This window comes from Salvia miltiorrhiza, chromosome 6 (genome assembly GCF_028751815.1).
Source record: "Salvia miltiorrhiza cultivar Shanhuang (shh) chromosome 6, IMPLAD_Smil_shh, whole genome shotgun sequence".
Taxonomy (NCBI): domain Eukaryota; kingdom Viridiplantae; phylum Streptophyta; class Magnoliopsida; order Lamiales; family Lamiaceae; genus Salvia; species Salvia miltiorrhiza.
Genome location: NC_080392.1, coordinates 1,431,008 through 1,450,755, shown reverse-complemented (window position 1 = coordinate 1,450,755; position 19,748 = coordinate 1,431,008). Strand labels below are relative to the sequence as shown.

Below are 19,748 nucleotides of genomic sequence, written 5' to 3'. Positions count from 1 at the left end.
GCAATACGCGTGACATTTTTAATGATCTAGCAATACGCGTGTCATGAAAATAAAAAACGACGTTTTTGTTTCATTACTCAAATCAGAAAACCCTCGCCTTACCGCCCTCTTCCAGAGACCTTCTCGTTCTATCCCTCTACGGACCAGCGCCGCCGCCGCCTTGACCTCTCTCCAACGGCTCTGCCGCCCTCCGCCGCCTCGGGCCCCAGCAAACCCCTAAACATACATAAACACAAATGGTCAAACAATGCAGGGCCATACCTAGGCATATGCATAATAAGTCATTGCGTAGGAGCCCAAATTTTGAGAGGCCTATTTTTTTTTTATTGTGGAGTATATATTATTCTATATGTAGTATTATATTTTTACAAGGATTCATCTTATATATATTTCATCGTTGAGCCGGCCCTAACATTCAGAGGGCCCTAGAATGAGAGAGAGATGAGAGTCTTGAGATTTGAGAGAGAGCAGAGCAGACGATAAGGAGAGAGAAAGGCGTTGGGAAACAAGGAATTGAGAGAGAGACGTTACTTGCTTTGAAGAAAAAAAATGAGAGAGAAATAGACATTAGTTGGGCTGCTGAAAGTAGATACTCCATCCGTCTCTCAAACATCTTCATTTCTTTCCATTTTGGTCCGTCCAACATCTTCATAACCTATTTTTGAAAATAATTGCACTCACTATTATTCTTACAATCTTCACTTTTGTGGGACTCATTCTCCACTCATCAAATACACAACTAATTTTTATTAAAACTCGTGTCACTCTCCATTGGGAAGATGTTTTGGGGACGGAGGGAGTATATAATTATTATTTTTTTATGAAAGGGTTGATAATAGTATTGGGCTTTACAGTTTTTTAGGCCCCTAAAATTTGGGGGCCCTAGGACATTGTCCCTTGGGCCTAACTAAAGGGTTGGCCCTAAATTTATCGTGCTATGGATCAAGCTAAAAAAACGGTAAATGAATTGGATAAAAGTAAAAAATCTTTGCCTTTAAAATTACAGACGTGTTGCATTTGTTTTAAAAGTAAGAAACATTTATCAATTTTGGAGTGGTTCTTTTGATATGATATCAACGTTTTATATTGTGTTTCTTACAATTCTTAAAAGTTGGTGATTTTTATGTTTTGTTAAATATCAAATATTATATTTATATTGAAAAAAGTTATATTATATATAGAGGCCTATTTTAAAATTCTCACTTAGGGTCTCGTGAGACATAGGTGCGGCCCTGAAAAATTGGGTACTATGTATACTAACTAAGGTATATATACTATTGAAATTCAACCCTATATATATTAATTATAGCATAGTGTCATATTATATTAATAATATAAATGGTTATGGGCATGTATATTGTAGAGTCACTATGTTTTTAATTTATAATTTATATATTGTTGCGTACTATTGTACATCATTAATATATGGATCATTTCATATTTATATGCTATAATTTTAAATGATTAATTGCAAATCAAATAATCATTTTAGACCCAAAATTTGCAAATTAAATGATAGGTTGTTATAACAACTCACCATGTGTATATAGATTTGTGGCATAACTTAAATAATTTCACTTACTGTATCAGCTAGGCTTCATTGCATAAATATTAGCTTAAGCTTGACACATTATTTCGTTATTTTTATATAAAATAATTATTTGGTCTTTATTCTCATTTAAACTAAAGCCCATGCACCAACAATCTTATTAGAATCATTCCACTTACCTTATGATAGATTGTTATAACAACTCACCATGTATATAATTTCACTTACTTAATGTATTTGGATTACTAATTTTTAGTTGTAGTACTACACAAAGTGTGATACACTCAAATCTTTTTAGTTACCATATTAGGAGTACTATCATGCATTATACCTCGAGCTTATATTTCATATTTCATGCTATCATATATATTCATTAAAATAGACATAGTACATGATGTGTGTACATGAATATATAATACAAGAAAAGAAGGTGAAATACACAATATGAAATTAAGATTTTGTGTATTTTTTATTGGATATATGTAACTAATGTATCTCATTCAATTAACAACATTATATTAATAAATCAAACTCTAATATTGTTAATAAAGAAAAAACAAAGATTGTGTGAAAATATATTTGGAATTATAGGTTTTTGCCTCTTCCTCCTCCTATATAAACATCCCAAGTTAGTGGTGTTATTCATCATCAATTCTCTCTCGATCTCTCTCCTTTGCCATATATAAAATGGATATGAGCATAGCTAGCAAGGATTCAAGTTGGTGGGTTTTCACCCTTCCAGCTTTCCTTGGGGCCAAGACTCTCCTTGATGAATATGCAATCGTCGCAATTCTCTTATCTTTCACCTCTATTGCTCTCTTCACATGGTTTTTCTCCCAAGGCGGAACTGCATGGAAGAATGGCCGGAATAGTAACGGCAGCATCGCCATCCGTGGCCCACGGGGGCTCCCTATTTTCGGGAGCCTCTTCACTCTTAGTCGCGGCTTGGCTCACCGCTCCTTAGCCGCTATGGCTAAGGTCCACAATGCCAAGCAGCTCATGGCTTTCAGCTTAGGCTCCACACCGGTTGTGGTGGCGTCCGACCCTCAGGTAAGGGACAGATTTAAAGGCCAGGCACCCTCGGCCGTCGCCTGGTCAATTTTTTTTATTACCTATATATTTATATATATATATATATATATATATATATATATATATATGATATAATTTTCTTTTTATCTATATATGTTAATCTCGCCTGGTCATGATTGTGTAGTTTCAAATAATTATTCCAAAATTCAACTCGTTTTCTTTACTAAAATTTTATTAGAATCATTTGGTGAAATCTCGCCCGGTCATTATTAAATTCCTGGGTCTGTTCCTGCCTCAGGTGGCTAAAGAGATCCTAACATCTCCCAACTTCGCGGACCGCCCGATCAAGCAGTCGGCTCGCAGCCTCATGTTCAGCCGCGCCATCGGCTTCGCTCCCAACGGCACCTACTGGCGCCTCCTTCGCCGCATCGCCGCATCCCACCTGTTTGCACCTCGACGCGTTGCGGCGCACGAACAGGGCCGCCAGCAGGATTGCGACACGATGCTACATAACATAGAGAAAGAGCAGAAGCTTAAGGGAGCCGTGAGTTTGAGGAAGCACCTGCAAGCTGCGGCTTTGAACAACATCATGGGCAGTGTATTTGGGAAACGATACGACCCCACGGAAGAGGGTGAGGAGTTGAGGGAGCTTAAACAAATGGTGGAAGAAGGGTTCAATCTTCTGGGTGCCTTCAACTGGTCTGATTATCTCCCATGGTTGTCATACTTTTACGATCCTTCTCGTATCGTTGCTCGCTGCCAAGCCCTCGTGCCCCGAGTGAGGAAGCTTGTCTCTGGCATCATCCACGAGCACCAGCTCAAGAATCAGAAAAATGGAGTTTCTGACGATGCTGCTGATTTCGTCGATGTTTTGCTCTCTTTGGACGGTGAGGAGAAGCTCAACCAGGATGACATGATCGCGGTTTTGTGGGTATGTTGTTTATGTAGATTATAAATTTTAGGGTTAATTTGTTTTAAATCCACAAACTTTACACAATTTCTGGTTTTTTCCAAAATAATTTTTTTTCTTTCTAAATACACAAACTTCCATACTTTCTGGAATTAAAGTCAACTCAGATGAAATTGAATCAGACGTGACGTGGTGCCAGATTCTGCTGACGTGGAATATCTTAAAGATTTATTTTGGTACAATTTATTTCACAATAATTGAACTATATCCAAGTTTTAGAGTATTTAACACCACATATATCATCCAAGTCATGAGAATCCAATGCCACGTCAGATTCAATTTCATCGGAGTTGACTTTTGTGAGAAATTCCAAAAAGTGTGAAAGTTTATGTATTCCATCTTTTCTTATTCTCACGTACATACTTGCATGCAGGAAATGATATTCAGAGGAACGGACACAACCGCGTTGCTGACTGAGTGGATTATGGCTGAGCTGGTGTTGCACCCCGAGGTACAATCCAAGATGCGTCAAGAACTAGACCACGTCGTTGGGACCCGCAACGTCACGGATGCTGACATGGCAAGGCTGCCCTACTTACAGGCCGTGGTCAAGGAGACGCTCAGGTTGCATCCACCGGGCCCGCTCTTGTCGTGGGCCCGTCTCTCTACGTCTGACGTCACTCTCACCAACGGGATGGTGGTCCCCGCCCAAACTACCGCTATGGTCAACATGTGGGCCATCACCCACGACCCGGCCGTGTGGGCCGAGCCGCTCGAGTTTAAGCCGGAGAGGTTCGTTACGGAGATGGGCGGAGAGGATGTGGACGTCCGCGGCCGTGATTTGAGGCTTGCGCCGTTCGGTGCCGGGCGAAGGGTTTGCCCGGGGAAGAATTTAGGGATGGCTACGGTGGAGCTCTGGGTGGCCAAGCTGGTTCAGCGGTTCGAGTGGGCAGAGGACAAGACCAATCCGGTCAATCTCGACGAGCTTCTCAAGCTCTCCTGCGAGATGAAGTGCCCGTTGGTTGCTTTAGCCCAGCCTATATGACCTTGCCCTACAATCAACTAATAAGACTATCCTTTATCTTCTCCAATAATTCAACAATATCACTTACTTTGAGTAGTAATTCTACTTCTCTTCGATATTGTTGTTGTTTTCCTTTCTTTCTTTTCCATTTCTAATTAATAAGTGGGCTGCATTCATGTATATTGTCATCCTATATATTATATTCCCTACTATATCTGTTTAGGGGCAATATCCAATATGAAGAAAAAGAGAAAAAGAATTGATGTTAATTTTTACGTTATATTAGTTAGTTAGATTCATCTTTCATTGCTCGCGAACCTTTTTTCAGATTATTATAATTGAAATATTTTTCTAAACAAGGATCCCATATTAATATTAATAAAGCCTGATTAAAAACCCATGCATCACACCACATGAATAACTTTTAGCAATATTATAATATTATGAAAACTGGCAACAAATTAATTACATTGAGCTAATGGGCATTAACATGAACATCCAAAACAAAATGGAGTTTAGTTAGAGAATGTAACCGGGGTGATCCGGGTGAACGGATTGAGATCACATGTTGTTGGAAATATGGTTTTTAGACTATTTTTGAAATTAATTATTTAATTAAATATTTATTATTTAATTGAAATAATTATTGGATGTTAATCTACGTCTCGAGTAGATGAACGTGGTATACTTGAAGTCTCAAAACCGATTTCCGGTGAGTGAGATATTGTATATCAAAGTTTGGATGTTGAGAAGGGAAATAACACTTGTGAAGTGCTATTGTCCCACATTGGAAAACAAGGGAAGAATACTCTTGTATAAGAATAGCAATGCTAATGGAGCTAATAACTTGTGGGCTTGCTAGTGGGCTTGGATGAAGGCCTTGGCCTCGCGCGCGCACAAGCGCGCCGCCGGCGACGATCGATCGGATGGACGATGACGTCGCCGCGGTCCGGGCCACGGCCAAGGACTTGGATCTTGGCAATTGGTGTTTGGGTCTAAACTATATAATTTTTTGGACAAAATACCTTTGGGCTTGTTGTACTTATTATTTTTGGCCCGTTTGTATTTTGTAACAGCCCAACCTGCGAAGCCCAATCTTCCAGCCTTATGTCTGCAGTGAAGCATAACAGTTTCTAGCAATTTTCGAAAACTGCATAGATTTGATTTTTGCCATTGATGCATAATCAATTTGTAACAACAAATTCAAATGGTTTTGAATTTGTAACATGCATAACAGTTTCTTGGTTTTAATCCTCTTCATGGAGGATTTAATCTCCCTCATGAGTGGTGAGATGCCTATAAATAGAAGACTAGAAGCATGACATTGCACCTCTACGAAAATCTGCACTTCCTCACTTACTCTCACTTCATATTGCTCAGTTCTTGATCCTATTCTGTTCGCCGGAGCTCGCCGGATTGTGGTGCTACATCCAACGAGACGTCGTCGTTTTACCTTTGGGGAAGATTCGCCAACACCGTGAGCACTACCGGGGCGATAATCTTCTTGCGGGAAGAGTTTCACCTCGACTCGACGCCTTTTATCACGTTTGTTTTATTTCGTTGTAATTCCGTTCTAGCTTCCTTGTTACTTCTAATTTGTTTATTTTCTTAGTTCAGTTTCTAGCTTCGATTGTTTTAGTTTGAGTTGTAAAAGTTTACTCGATCGTGTACCCCGTTGTAACACATGTCTCATAATTTCCACAACTTATTATATTTTATCATATTTTATTTTTAATAACATAAATTATTATTTCTTTCGTTCTCATAAAATATATTCAATTTAATATTTTCATCTGTCCTCATAAAATGTATCTAACCTATTTTTTATAAAATGTTCACTCACAATAAAGTGTGACCCCTTACTTCACTTACAACACATTTAATCACTTTATTAAAACTCGTGCGATTTAAAAGTGGATACTTTTTATGAGGACAGGTCCCAACGAAGTTGAGTCGTATTCCTTTTCGAGCCGTCCTAACGAAGTTGAATTGTTTTCCTTTGGAATAAATTAAAGGAAACGCCTCACCTTCGCTGAGACGGAGGGAGTTAACCCAAATAATCAATTATCAAACCAAATTAAAAAAAAAAAAAATTATAAGCACTAATTGGATGAGTGAACTTTAGTAAATTATCTTAAAAATATACTCCCTCCGTCCCAATAGTAGTGTCTCATAACTTTTGGGCACGGAGATTAAGAAATGTGTAAAAAGTAGAAAAAGTGAATTGATCGAAATTATTTAAATATTAGATGTAGAGAGATAATATATTGCAAAAAATGAATGAGACATTTGTATTGAGACGTCCCATTAAGAAAAATGGGACATTACTATATGGACGAAGGGAGTAATAGACTAAAATTGAAGAAAAAAAAGTAAAAACTAACAAATTAGAAATGAAACACGGTGGAACGTAATAAATTATAGAACAAAGGATCCCATCCACCTGATAAGAAGATTTGTTGAAAATATATAAAAGAGATACATATTTGATGTTGTCCCTCATTTTCTCATAATAAATTTATCAACTCAACTGTTAGATCAACTTCTCAAGACAAGGAAGATTAACAAACATGACCTCAAACAATGAAATAGATATCACAACGAGCGACACCCATAGTTTTTAGACATGTTTACATAACTTCTCAAAAAAAGAAAAAAAAGAAGAAGACATGTTTACATAAAACACTTGACCAACCACTTGAGGAACATAGAAGCAGTGTCAGAATTCGACGAGGAAGAATGTTGATAGAATTTGTCCAAAATAAATTATGTTGACATAAATTTTCACTTCTACATAATTCAAATAGTTTGATATCACAATTTTTGGTAAATAAATAAGTTTAAAATCGTAGGATTTTTATTATCGGATATGGTATATTATAAACCGGGAATTTAAAAAGTTATAACGCGAATATGGTATTCTGGGGTGAATAGCTAAAAAGATAAAATGGGAGTGAAGAGTTATTTTCCCTAAAATTATAAAAACATAAAAATCTTGATAAACCCCAATGCAAAATTCTCACCTCAAAGTCTCAAACACCCCAAAATTCGCACTCTCGCCTAGGTTTTCTCCTATATCCTCGCTCAACTATCTAATCTAATTTATTTATTCACAACATACAATAGCAATTGATCAGCTGAACGGCTGAATTCTTGAAAATCCTGCAAAAATGGCGTCTTCATCAGCGAATTTGTGGGTTTTATTAGGGCTTGGGATTGCGGGGATATTGATTATGACGAAGAAGCTGAAGCGGGCGGTGAGGGCTGATTTCGGAGCGTTTATAGAGCGGTTGCAGCTGTTGCCGCCGCCGCAGCCCGCCCCTCCCAAAGCTCCTCACCCTCTCACTGGCCTATCTTTTGCGGTTTCTGATGTGTGAGCATCTTTAGTTTAGTTCACCGTGGTTTTGTTTTGTATTTTTTATTTGCAGAAGTTGGGATGATTTGTGGTGTTTAGTTGATGATGATTTGGGTAATACTGCAACTTACCTTTTTGGTGTTGGTGAGCTCTCTGAAGTACTCACACACATAGGAACATATATGTCTATGTTGCTTCTGTTTGAATGGCGTTGTTTTGGTCATTTGGTTTAAGGTTGTTAGTGGGAAGTGACTTGAAATAATAGGGAATTTATAACTAGCAAAACTAGTGTGTATTTGGAAATAAATGCATTGTAAAGAGGGTGTCGTTTCGTTTGAAGATTACCGCGATTATAGTTTGAATGTTGTTTGTGGTTTGTTTCCTTTCTCTTGCAAAATTTTAGGTGGGAGCTTGAATGTAAGACATGTGCATGGGGATTTGATTATTTAATGCGTGAGCTTATTTCAGAAGAGTTTGGTGGCTGATGATAACCTAAGAATTATTTGGATTGAATATGATATAGTAAGCCCAGAAGTTAAAATTTTTTATCTTGATTTTCAGATTTAACATTGAAGGATTTGTTACTGGGTTTGGCAACCCAGACTGGTCCAGCGCTCATGAACCTGCAACTCGGACATGTCCTGTGGTTGCAGCCCTTGTTGATGGAGGTGCTACATGTGTTGGGAAAACTGTCGTGGATGACATGGCGTTAGGGTTTGTTCGTCACCCTTATTCTATTAAGATAGTACTACAATTTATTACTACTTTTATTTCCTTTGATATCTTGTTTCCTCTTCTGTTCAATAGTGTAAGTGGGGAAAACAAGCATTATGATACACCAACAAATCCTGCTGCACCTGCACGAGTACCAGGTGGAGCTTCGAGTGGTGCTGCTGTCGCTGTTGCTGCTAAACTTGTTGAGTTTTCATTGGGTGAGATGATAGTTCATTCCATTAAAAGTTCTTTCTTGGCTTCCCCTTTAGTATGCAGGTGGACATGTACGTTAGTCTTGTTTATATATATTGTTGAAATATACCATTTAGAGATGAAAGTTTAGTCACGTCTTGTTTGAGTGCTTTTTGTAGTCCCAGTATTAAAATTGACCTTTCCTTGATTTTTGTGTCCATGAAATTTTTCATTAGACTAAAATGCTGCTAGCATGGTTTTTCTCTTGAAACCAGACAGGTTGAAATTCGTTTTATGATTAATGATATTGGATTTTGTTCCTTGGCCATCTAAAGTTTGACACAATCCCCGCTAATAGAATAAGAAGTTTTTGCTTGTATGGAATTTGTATTAAATATATCAGTAACTTCATTCAGTACCATAAAAATTAATTAAAATCCGAGTATTTTCAAGAAATTATCAGGAATTCGTTCTGTGAGTGGGATTAAGATCCCTTGCTAAGCACAAAAGGTTATTATGTATGGATAATTTAAATTTGAACTTTGGATTTCAGCACTACACTGTTGCTTTTCTTCTGTGAGAGGTGTAATTATGCTGTCATTTCTCGGGAATCGGGATGCCGTAAAAAAGTTTTGATGGGCTAATTCTTCGAGCAGTGAGATTAGATGTGTTTTGTTGTGGCTCATTACTGTTTGTGTATGATAGTCTATCACAAATACATATGATTTCGATGTCATATATTATTCTTGTGGTAAGCTTGACTCCTCACGTACTGTTTGAATGTTGTGTAAAAATGTCTCTGTCAGAATCATATGCATATTTAACTTTCGAAATATAACAGGCATAGATACTGATGGTGGTGTGCGGTTACCTGCTGGAAACTGTGCTGTACTTGGCTTTCGACCATCTCATGGGACTGTCTCCCTTTCTGGGGTTATTACTGTTTCAGAAAGTCTTGACACAGTAGGTATGTATTCATTGTCTTACCCAGACACCAAGCATTTAGAGTTTAGCTATTTTGAAAGTTTTCCTTTTATACATCTTTGAAGTGATGTCCTTGTCCTTCTCTTTTGAGTATTTAAGTGACTTAGTTTGAATGCTAGGCTGGTAGCAAAATTCTTGGAAGCGACTTCTCTTATGGGGTTGGTGTAATTGACATGATATGTAAAACTGCACTTTGTTATTCTTCTCCAACACTTTAATGTAGTGGCATTGGCATATGATGTGAAGTTTGTGAGAACTATTTCCTGCTGGTGAAGTTGTTTGCACTTTGAATGTAGTGGTGTGCTAAATGTTTATCGTTCATATTGCTGGAAAGTGTCGATTTCTGAATAAAATATATTGATAATATTATTGGTTCTTTCATTGAAGAGCATTACTTCTGGAATCTCATACAAAATTTTGACTTCTATTATTGTCAATATGGTAAGATACATGGTTGAAAGTATAGGACTTACTTAAGGACGGAGAGTTTGAGTTGTGAGCATTAGAGTTTCTTTCTTTGAAAAGCATTACTTCTGCGGGGCTCATGTTATAAAATTTTGACTTCTATTATTGTTGATATGGTAAAACACATGGACTGCAAGCCTGGGATTTAATTCAGGACAGAGTTTGCATTCTGACATGAGAGTTCTTCTCATGTATCTGCAAATTTAGAACATAAGGAAAGAGATTGTCTAGCCTCTTAAGTGTCTCAATTTATTTCGTGTAGGATGGTTTGCAAAGGATCCTAGCGTACTTCGTCGTGTTGGTCATGTGCTGCTGCAGGTCCCATATGCTGCACAACGCAATCCAAGGACTTTTGTCATTGCTGATGACTGTTTTCAGTTAACAAAGGTTCCTGCAGACCGGACTCAGGTGGTGATAAAATCCATCGAGAAACTTTATGGAAGTATGTTCTTTTCCTCTTAACAATCGTTGTAAAGATTTTTCATTCAAATTCTTTCAGTAATTAGTTTTTGTTGGTTATCCTAGATTACTTATTAGGCTCACCTTTCAGGACAAGTTCTGAGGCATGAAAAGCTAAGTGATTATATAAAATCGAAGGTTCCAAGCTTAAAAACATTCAGTGTCATTCAAGCAAATGGCGATGGGAAATCTTCTCCATTAAGAATGCTAGCAAATGCCATGCAGATAATTAAGAGGTGAGGTTATAGGTAGCAAAGAGATAGTATTACCTTGAATTAATATGTTTCAGTTATTACCACTGAAAATATTTCTTCTTTTAGATTATTTATTTCAGTTTTGTTTCACGTAGACCTTTTGGTCCATGATGCATATATTGCTTTTGTTTTCTAATAAAGTTCCTTTAAATTTAAATATTTTTACCTAGCTTTGGATATGGGTTCGATAACATCATTTGAATGCATGGACAAATGGAGTTGACTTGTCTGTACCAGTTTTGTATGATGTTTTTTCTAGTTTAAGGCTTTAAGCTTTTCTCAGAAATCTTATTTGCAAGGTTTATAGTTTGTGGAGCCTTGGTCACATAGTTACTCTACAGGGTATGGTAGGTGGATGGGTGTTGACATTGTCAAACTTACAAAGAGATTTTTTGGCAACCTGGCTTGGTGCACTACGCTAAGATTATGTAGTACATCTTTTATGCTATAATCTGTAAGATCTTCTTTTCAAATGGATGCTTATAATTTACTCCATGGTGTCCTTGTTCTAGGTGTTGGGATTATTAGTACATGAAGCAGTTAGGTTGGTATTTGATTGATGCATCATGCATTCCAAAAGTTTCTATATAATGCCAAAGACAGTGTAGGCAAGATAACACAGAGAACTGAAGAAAAGTGAGATAGTGATTATGTGAATATGAGCTGGTAACAACTGTGTGATGAGAAAGGAAAAGTGAAGGTTGTCAAACTGGGGAACTAACGTAGACTTTGGTTTCCATTAAAGGGACAGTTACTGCCTTTCCCCATTGTAGCGATTGCAGGTTAAAATTGAAAAGAATGCTTTAAGATAATCAAGGTTTTTTATTTTAGTGTGTTTTTCTGTGCTTTATGTCCTTTTATTCTCACCTTTTGCCTTTTCTGTGCTCTAATTTCTGTAGTTTTTGTGCGTTTTAATTTATTATCACTGAAAAGTCAGAAAGTCTTTAATTTGTTGGCCTTGTTGCTGCTATGCTCCATATTCTCCTTAATTATTATGGAAGTCGTGAAGTTTGCATTATTTGGTTTACATATGTTTGATACTACAGGGACCAATTCTGGAAATCCTCCATTTGGCTTGAATAAAATACTTATTTCCTGTTTATATGCAGTTATGAGTTCAGGCAAAATCACCACGAATGGATCAACTCGGTAAAGCCTACACTAGATCCTGTTATCTCAGCACAATTACGAGAAACATTGGATTTAACTGATGCAGACATTGAAAAATGTCGCACAATCAGGAGTGAATTGCGTTCTGCTATAAACGCCCTTTTAAAGGTACTGAGTTAAGATATTTCTAGTCTCAAATTGTATAACTTTAGTGGTGATCATCAGTTAATATTTCTAGCTGCAACTTGAATACTGCAGAACAATTCCTTAATACTCTTTTGTTTCTCTTCCTTTGTTTGCTGCTTTATGTGGCTATTTGAACTAATCTCTTACACATGTCTGTAGATATAGTCAATAATACAATATTAAGTTGTTACAAATAAACAAAAATGTATCAGCAGTCAGCACAAAAACTAATTTTTACGTCTTCATACTCTGTAAAAACGCACTAGCTCTCTATTAGAACATATCGAATTTTTGTCCCATCAAATTTCTATTTGCCGCTGCCCTATAATGCTAGCTAACCTTTTTATGCATAGTTATTTTGATATGTGATGTCATATTGCATTTGGTTGAAAGATGTTATTCTTTAGGACTGACACATGCTTCACCTACTTATAAAACTGTACGTCGTCGAACCTTTGCTGCTGGTGGATTTGGTCATTTTATTTGGTTAATCCCAAAGATAATATATGTATGATATTAGGATCCCATTTATTTCAGTTTTGGCATACTTTGTTCCATTGCTTAAGTTTGTTCATCTGTTACTAGATTGAAGTTTCGGGAGCTTGCTTTAGGATAATAAAAATGTAACTACGAAACCGTTTTTGCCACTATGTTTGCTTATTTCAAATGACAAGTATCTTGCTGTTATGATACAATCTAGAGATCCTTTTGCTAGTCAATAACTTTCCAAGATAAGTGTTGTCATATTGATACTTATCACATCTCTGCTTGCGTCACTGTCCGACTGGTGCTTGTTGCCTGAAAAAATACTGTCTAAACAGGATGACGGAATATTAGTTATTCCTACTGCCCCTGGTCCTCCTCCAAAACTTGAAGCCAAGGAGAACTTTTCTAAGGAATATTTGATTCAGGCGACTACCCTGTCAAGTTTAGCTAGTATGTCAGGCTGTTGTCAGGTTAATATTCCTATCTCTTGCATAGGCACTTGTAAATTTGGCATGCATATAAATCTTGTCGCATTGAGTTTCTGTTGTCATTTTAGGTTGCAGTACCACTGGGAGTCCACGAAAAGTGTCCGTTTTCTTTGTCACTTCTTGCCAGACATGGGGGTGATAGGTTTCTGCTAGATACACTGCAGTCTATGTATACATCTTTACAGGAACAGCTTGATACAGCTTCAAAGCCTAAAGTATCTTCTAAAGCTATGACAAATGAAGAGTCTGCTGATGTCGCCAAAGAAAAGGTAGATTCTAAATAGGCATATGTTTTCCGATGCTGGCGTTAACTGCCTCTACAGATTGTTTATGAATTTGAGGTCCTCCTTGGGTATTTTTATAAGTTGATGAGACTTTTCTTATCTGACCTTCCAAAGTCTTGAGAAGATAGTTCTCTTTTCTTTATTTCTTTATTTTTGGAGTTGGGGGAAGGGGGGGGGGATGGTGGTGTTCGCACCCTATACCTCTCTGTTAACACAGAGGGACTTCACACCGCTTGGATGTCCCTGAAGGGACAGTTTCTGTATTTATTTAAACTACAGATGTTTCTCTGGTTTACTGAATGAGTCCTAGCTGGTGTTGGTTCCAACTGGAACCCAACTGTGGCGAATGGTCATCCATAAATTTGCTCTCTTGTCAAAGTGGATTGGGAGTCTTCTTTTATTCTCTTCCGGTTCCGTTTGGTTTCTGTAGGTTGGCAAAGAATAAAATTAAAATGTCTTGCTTATACATCTGGCTTATTTTCAAAAGCAATCTGACATCATGTTATTTTTCTCTTATCTTAGGGCAACCAAGCATTTAAAGATAAACAATGGCAGAGGGCTATTGGATTTTATACAGAAGCCATCAAGCTCAATAGTACTAATGCAACTTATTTTAGTAACAGAGCCGCAGCTTACTTGGAGATTGGAAGGTAGTTGAGTGGAACTGGGCATTTTGATTTATTTATTCTTCTTAGAGGTTTATGTTAATTTTTTTTTTCCAGTTACATCCAAGCTGAAGCAGATTGTAGCCAAGCGATTGATCTCGATAAGAAGGTCAGCTGTCTGCCTTTTTGAACTTCCCAATCCCCTTCTTGAGTTGGTCGTTGGTGATGCATATAACATAATATTATTTGCTCTTTTTGGACAAGGAATTTTTTTTTTGGACATCATCTTAGATTCTTATGTACTATCGTGCACCCATGATATTTCGAATCAGGAAAACCATAATCGTAAGGGTGATAGTTAGTGAATTATTTCCAAAAATGGACTAGGAAGATGTTTCGTGGACGGACGAAAATGGAAAAATAGGATGTATCGTGGACAGAGGGAGTATATTCAGTTGAACATCATGTGGTTTATTACAGCAATGGACCCTTTTGCCCAACTAATTTGACCTTCCTATTATGTATCAAACTGGAATATTGTTTCTCATGTTCCAGTATCCTTTGTGATCTCAACTTGTTTCTGCATTCTCTACATAACAAATCTGACGCGACTATTAATTGAGCCTCTTCTTTTTATACCTATATATGATTTAAAGATGAGATTGTCCTTTTGTCACATCATTAGCACAATGGTGTATTTTGATTAACTGATAGCTGTATTGTTCGCTAAACAAGTCATGAATTTCGATACCACTTTCAAACACATCCCTTTTGGTTGCAATATGCCTGATAATTCATTCTCGACGTGCTTGCAGAATGTGAAGTCCTATTTGAGGAGAGGAACAGCGCGGGAAATGTTGGGCTACTATAAAGAAGCAATGGAAGGTGAGTCTACTTCAATTATTTGGCAAACCAAAACTTAATATCTATGGTCGAACTCGAGCATGGGGACTGGTAATATTTGCACGATTACGTTAAAAAATGCTTCCTACTTGAAAAAAACTCCAAAATGTATTCAGACTTGTCGTCCAGAATGAAGTCATTTAACTGAAGAAACTAGGTTGTTATTTTGCTTCAATCTTTTCTCACCTTGCAGATTTTGGATACGCCCTCGTTCTTGAGCCAAACAACAAAAGAGCGTCTCAATCTCTGGACAGGCTGAGGAAGTTATTTCAGTAGTAGATGAAGCATCCGGATATACCTCAATTCCCCATAGATGTTTTGTGAAAACGGCACGCATCACTCAGTAGTTCGTTTCATCTAAGCAACTTCCAGTTACCAATTTACTACGAAAAACCAAAGTCTTTGATGGTAGCCGCCTTTTTGTCGTGCAAGCGAGAGGAGAGGACCGGATGAGAGATACTCGGACACAGTCCACACTCTTTAGCTGTAGTATACGCCATTTATTTGTTTATTGATCTGAGATATATGGGCTGTGTTCAGGCTATAATCCAAACCATGTTATATTATTTTTCTGTTGGTTGAAATTTTGCTGTGCCAGCCAACAATAAAAGCTTGGATTCTTTTATAGCAGCATCATGTCTCTTTTCCCTCTTAAAAATAAAAATAAAAAATAAGTCATGTCTCTGGTTTGTTAAGTAGAGAATATGGTTAAAATATGATCACTTATCTCAAAATAGATATTGTTGCTCTGGATGTCTTATGAAAGCCATGGAGTTGGTAGCATCTACCAAAATGCTTGCTTTGTTCGTTTTTCTAGCTGTGAATTTTACATAGCATCAACAAAAACTCCAAGAGATACAATGTGCTGATTTTATTGCGAATATGATTTTAGATAATACTCCCTCCGTCCACGAAAGAACTTCCTATCTTTTATTTTTGGGACGTCCATAAAAAAACTTCCTACCTATTTTTGGATTATACCTCACCACTTAGAATTACTTACTTTTCACTTTATCACAACTTTCAATATTAATTATAGTAACACATTTTCACTACTCTCAATATACTCAACAACATTTTTTCTTAAAATTCGTGCCACTCCCTCCTAGGAAGTTCTTTCATAGATGGAGGGAGTAATAATTATAATCAGTCACCTTCAAATAGTCATATGATAATTATAAGTTGTCTTTTGGCATGCGCCCTCTCATGTTTTTTGAGTAACACTAACACTACGCTGTCTATGTTGATTCCAAATCTTTGTTCTATTAGGAGTATTTACTTTACATGATTGATAAAATGGATAATTAAATATTTTTAGCCTTAAGAGTAGGATTACTCCACTTCAATTTTTTTGGTGGAATCAGAATCAAATAAAACTTACTTAAATGCTAAAAATAATTAAGGGCCTTAAGATATCCCAAAGTTTCAATCCAACAAAGTAAATAAGGGATTAACCTTACTATTTTTATCTATCAAGACTAATCATTCAAAGTAAATACTCCTTTATATGTTTATTACTAGTTTCAGATGATAATTGAAGAGACATGACTGACTTTGTGGAAATCCTCTCCTGATGCCGATACCCTCTTTCCCAATTCTCCATTGATCTTCAGTTCCTGAAGAGTAGAAATGCCACTCAATCCATCTGGAACCGTCTTTAGACTATCACAATTCCAGATCTGTAATTGAGAGAGAAGGGGCATGGCTCCCGCCTCCACCCTCCACTCCCTCAACTTTGGTAATTGACATAGGAAAAGCGTCTTGAGGCGTGGAAAACTGTTTGATGGACACGTCATCTCCTTCCCGACAAATGATTTCCTCCCTAAATACAAATCTGTCAAGCAAGGAAGCTTCCCCAGTATCCCCATTGGATCATCCTCAATCTCACATTCTCGTAGCTCCAAATCTGTAAGTTTAGAGCTGATGAAGTCACGCCCGCACTCTGCCAGGGCCTTCCCTAACTTAACTTCAATCGACAAGTAATGAATATTGGGACATGTGAGTGCCTTGTTCAACACTCCCTCATTTGTTCCTAACTCGCAACACTCTTTGATTTCAACCATACAAAATACTAACTTGATCATGATAGCAATGGCATCGATCATGGTTGACAAGCTTTTGTTGTCGTGTATTTTTGTTGAGAAATTTCGCAGATTCTTCATTCCGTTCATACATTTTAATTCATGCACTCTACTATCCAACCCCCATAGGGTCTCCAATTCAACCACTCCCTCGTCCAATGTTAATCGATAACTACCAATATTTTCCTCATACTCCGGAAGAAGCAAGTGCTTTAAACGTAGCATCTCCTTAAAAACATTTGGAACTTCAACATTCATCGAGTCAGTTAAATCAAGGGTATCCATGTATACCAAATTCCTTATGGATGATGGTAGCTTATCAAATGCACATTCTTCTAAACGCAAACGTCTAAGGTGCACAAGATTAGTGATTCCTTTCGATAACTTTCTTCCTGCAAATTTGAATCCCACCATAAATAGATCTCTCAGCAATTTGAATCTCTGAAAATCAACTATACTTTGTTGGGGAAGCTCAACAGAATTACTGTGGTTGAACATTTGAAGAGTCCTTAAACGTTTGCTACTATCTTCTCCAAGCTCGTCAGGTTCCAATTCGACTTTTTTCCTAAAATGGATAACCAAATGTCGTATTTTCATATCAGAAGAAGCTTGTCGTAGTAAGGTACTAATTAGTTTCCCAGTTTGATACTCCAAACTCAGCACACCAAAATCCTCCCTTTTTCCCATTTTCAAACATACTTCTCTTACTACATCATGAAGTTTGCAGCTCCTATATTTTCTTCCAGGTGTGACACCATCGTGAATTTGAACTTGGACGATGGACCTGGAGTCCAACTCACCCAAGTAGAGCTCCGCGATTTCAAACAAAGTTGTGTCCTTGTCTCGAATATTCTCATATGAAATCATGTCTTGTGCTATCCATCTACTATATAGATCGTCAACATCTATATCTTCGTCCTCTTCAAATATACCCATATAGAGAAAGCAAGGCTTCAAATAATAGGGTAGACTTTCATAGCTTAAGTTTAGCACTCCATCAATCTCACCTTCGTCTCTATATATGAATGCTTTGATATCCTCATTTACTAACTCCCACTCCTTCATCGAATTTTTCATTCTCAACACCCCACCAAGTAGAGAAATTGCCAATGGCAAATACCCACATTTCTGCACCATTTCTTTCCCAATTTTCTCAAAATTTTCTTCCAATGCAAAGTCTGTATTGAAATAACACTTGACAATTAATTGAATAGTACTACACAACTTATAACTTAGCTAGAAAAGAAACTAAAGCACCATATTATGCATACACACACAACTAACCTGGAATGTTGGTATGTGGAAATGCTTTCTTCTTGAGCAGTTCCAAAGCATCTTCCATATTTAGAAGCCCAAGTTTTACAGGAGATCCAATCTCGGCAACTTCCTGTTCGCGCGTGGTGATCAAGATTTTGCTTTGCAAATCATGGACGAGGAAGGGATGCTTCAACTCATTCCAATCAGAAACTTTCCAGAGATCGTCCAAAACAACGAGGCATCGTTTCCCTCTTTGCGCCTTGCACAGTCGCTCATTCAACTCCGACTCGCTCAGGCTTGGAACAACTTCCTCCCTTACTTGTGGCTCTAGCTGCTTCAGAACATCCTCCCAAACTGATTGAAAACTCTGGCATTGCTGAGTGATGCAAACCCACGCGCAACGATCGAAGCCGGTCTCGTTGTAGAGCTTCTTGGCAATGGTGGTCTTGCCTGATCCCCCCATCCCCCACACTGATACAACTCTATCCTCGTTGTCTCGCCTTAGGAGATTACCAAGCTGCTTCAGCTCATCCTCCATCCCCACGAAGCAATCTCCGATCTCGAATTCGGGGAAAGTCTTCCTTGACATGTTGTTGGCCCCTCCATCTCTACTGTTGATGATGCTCTTCTTTATGCCATTTTCCATCATTTCCTTGTTTATCCTTTCAAGACGGGATTTGATTGGTGAAATCTCGGAGCCTAATCGGTGGATCGACTTGTATTCTCCCAAACTACAACTGCATCTGCGGAGGCCTCGTCTTCTCCTCGAAGACACTTGATAAGCTGCGTGTCTTTCAATGGCAGCTTCGGCTTTGTATACAAGATCTCTGATCTCTGAGATCCAATTGAGAATGGTTTTGCTTTCATGTCGCCTTTTGTCGGCGTCTTTGAGAAGACACTTCATCTCTTTCAGCTGCCACTCGAGCTCCTTCACTTCGTCGCCCACGCCAGATAAAAACCTTGCTTCTTCCAACAACAAATCGCGCAGGGTTTCCAGAGCAGTCGACACCACTGCTTCTGCCATCGCAACAATTCCAAACTTGAATTTCTTTGGTCAAATTGATTCAACTATTGGTGAGAGTGTGTGTAGAGGATTAAGGATAAGGAACTCGTTGTCGTGAATACAAATTCTTCAATCGAGATTGCGAAGAATTTGGATTCTGCAACAGAGAAATTAGGAGTTGGAGAGTTCTATGAGAAAACAGGGAGAGGTTTGATTATTAATTCCACTTGTCAAGGTAGCTACTCTTTAGACCATTTCCCAACCACTTCGACGACTAAACTCAATAATAAGGTGACAAGGTGACACGTGCGTGTGTTGGCCAAAACGGTAAATGATTAATGTCTAAGGTCAAAGTCTTAGGTTCGAGTTGTCTGTGACGCGACTTTTAATTTTTTTATTTAATACCG

The 19,748-nt window shown here is 37.8% G+C and overlaps 3 protein-coding genes across 3 annotated transcripts; 2 read left to right on the top strand and 1 right to left on the bottom strand.

Annotated features, from left to right (window-relative positions):
- The first annotated feature begins 2,236 nt into the window (after positions 1 to 2,236).
- LOC130990033 (cytochrome P450 78A7-like) lies at positions 2,237 to 4,536 on the top strand. The gene is made up of 3 exons (XM_057914236.1): positions 2,237 to 2,599; positions 2,880 to 3,512; positions 3,925 to 4,536. The coding sequence occupies exons 1-3, from the start codon at positions 2,237 to 2,239 to the stop codon at positions 4,534 to 4,536; spliced, it is 1,608 nt and encodes a 535-aa protein (XP_057770219.1).
- Positions 4,537 to 7,424: 2,888 nt separating this feature from the next.
- Positions 7,425 to 15,630, top strand: LOC130987763 (outer envelope protein 64, chloroplastic). The gene is made up of 13 exons (XM_057911423.1): positions 7,425 to 7,888; positions 8,432 to 8,584; positions 8,678 to 8,802; positions 9,618 to 9,743; positions 10,488 to 10,667; positions 10,776 to 10,920; positions 12,048 to 12,216; positions 13,056 to 13,190; positions 13,277 to 13,477; positions 14,015 to 14,142; positions 14,215 to 14,266; positions 14,913 to 14,982; positions 15,194 to 15,630. Exons 1-13 carry the CDS (start codon positions 7,686 to 7,688, stop codon positions 15,274 to 15,276), a joined length of 1,770 nt encoding a protein of 589 aa, XP_057767406.1. The 5' UTR covers positions 7,425 to 7,685; the 3' UTR covers positions 15,277 to 15,630.
- A 738-nt stretch (positions 15,631 to 16,368) lies between these two features.
- On the bottom strand, positions 16,369 to 19,601 carry LOC130987762 (probable disease resistance protein At1g58602). The gene is made up of 2 exons (XM_057911422.1): positions 18,366 to 19,601; positions 16,369 to 18,259 (listed from the first exon to the last, which is right to left on the bottom strand). Exons 1-2 carry the CDS (start codon positions 19,360 to 19,362, stop codon positions 16,524 to 16,526), a joined length of 2,733 nt encoding a protein of 910 aa, XP_057767405.1. The 5' UTR covers positions 19,363 to 19,601; the 3' UTR covers positions 16,369 to 16,523.
- Between the last annotated feature and the right edge of the window lie 147 nt (positions 19,602 to 19,748).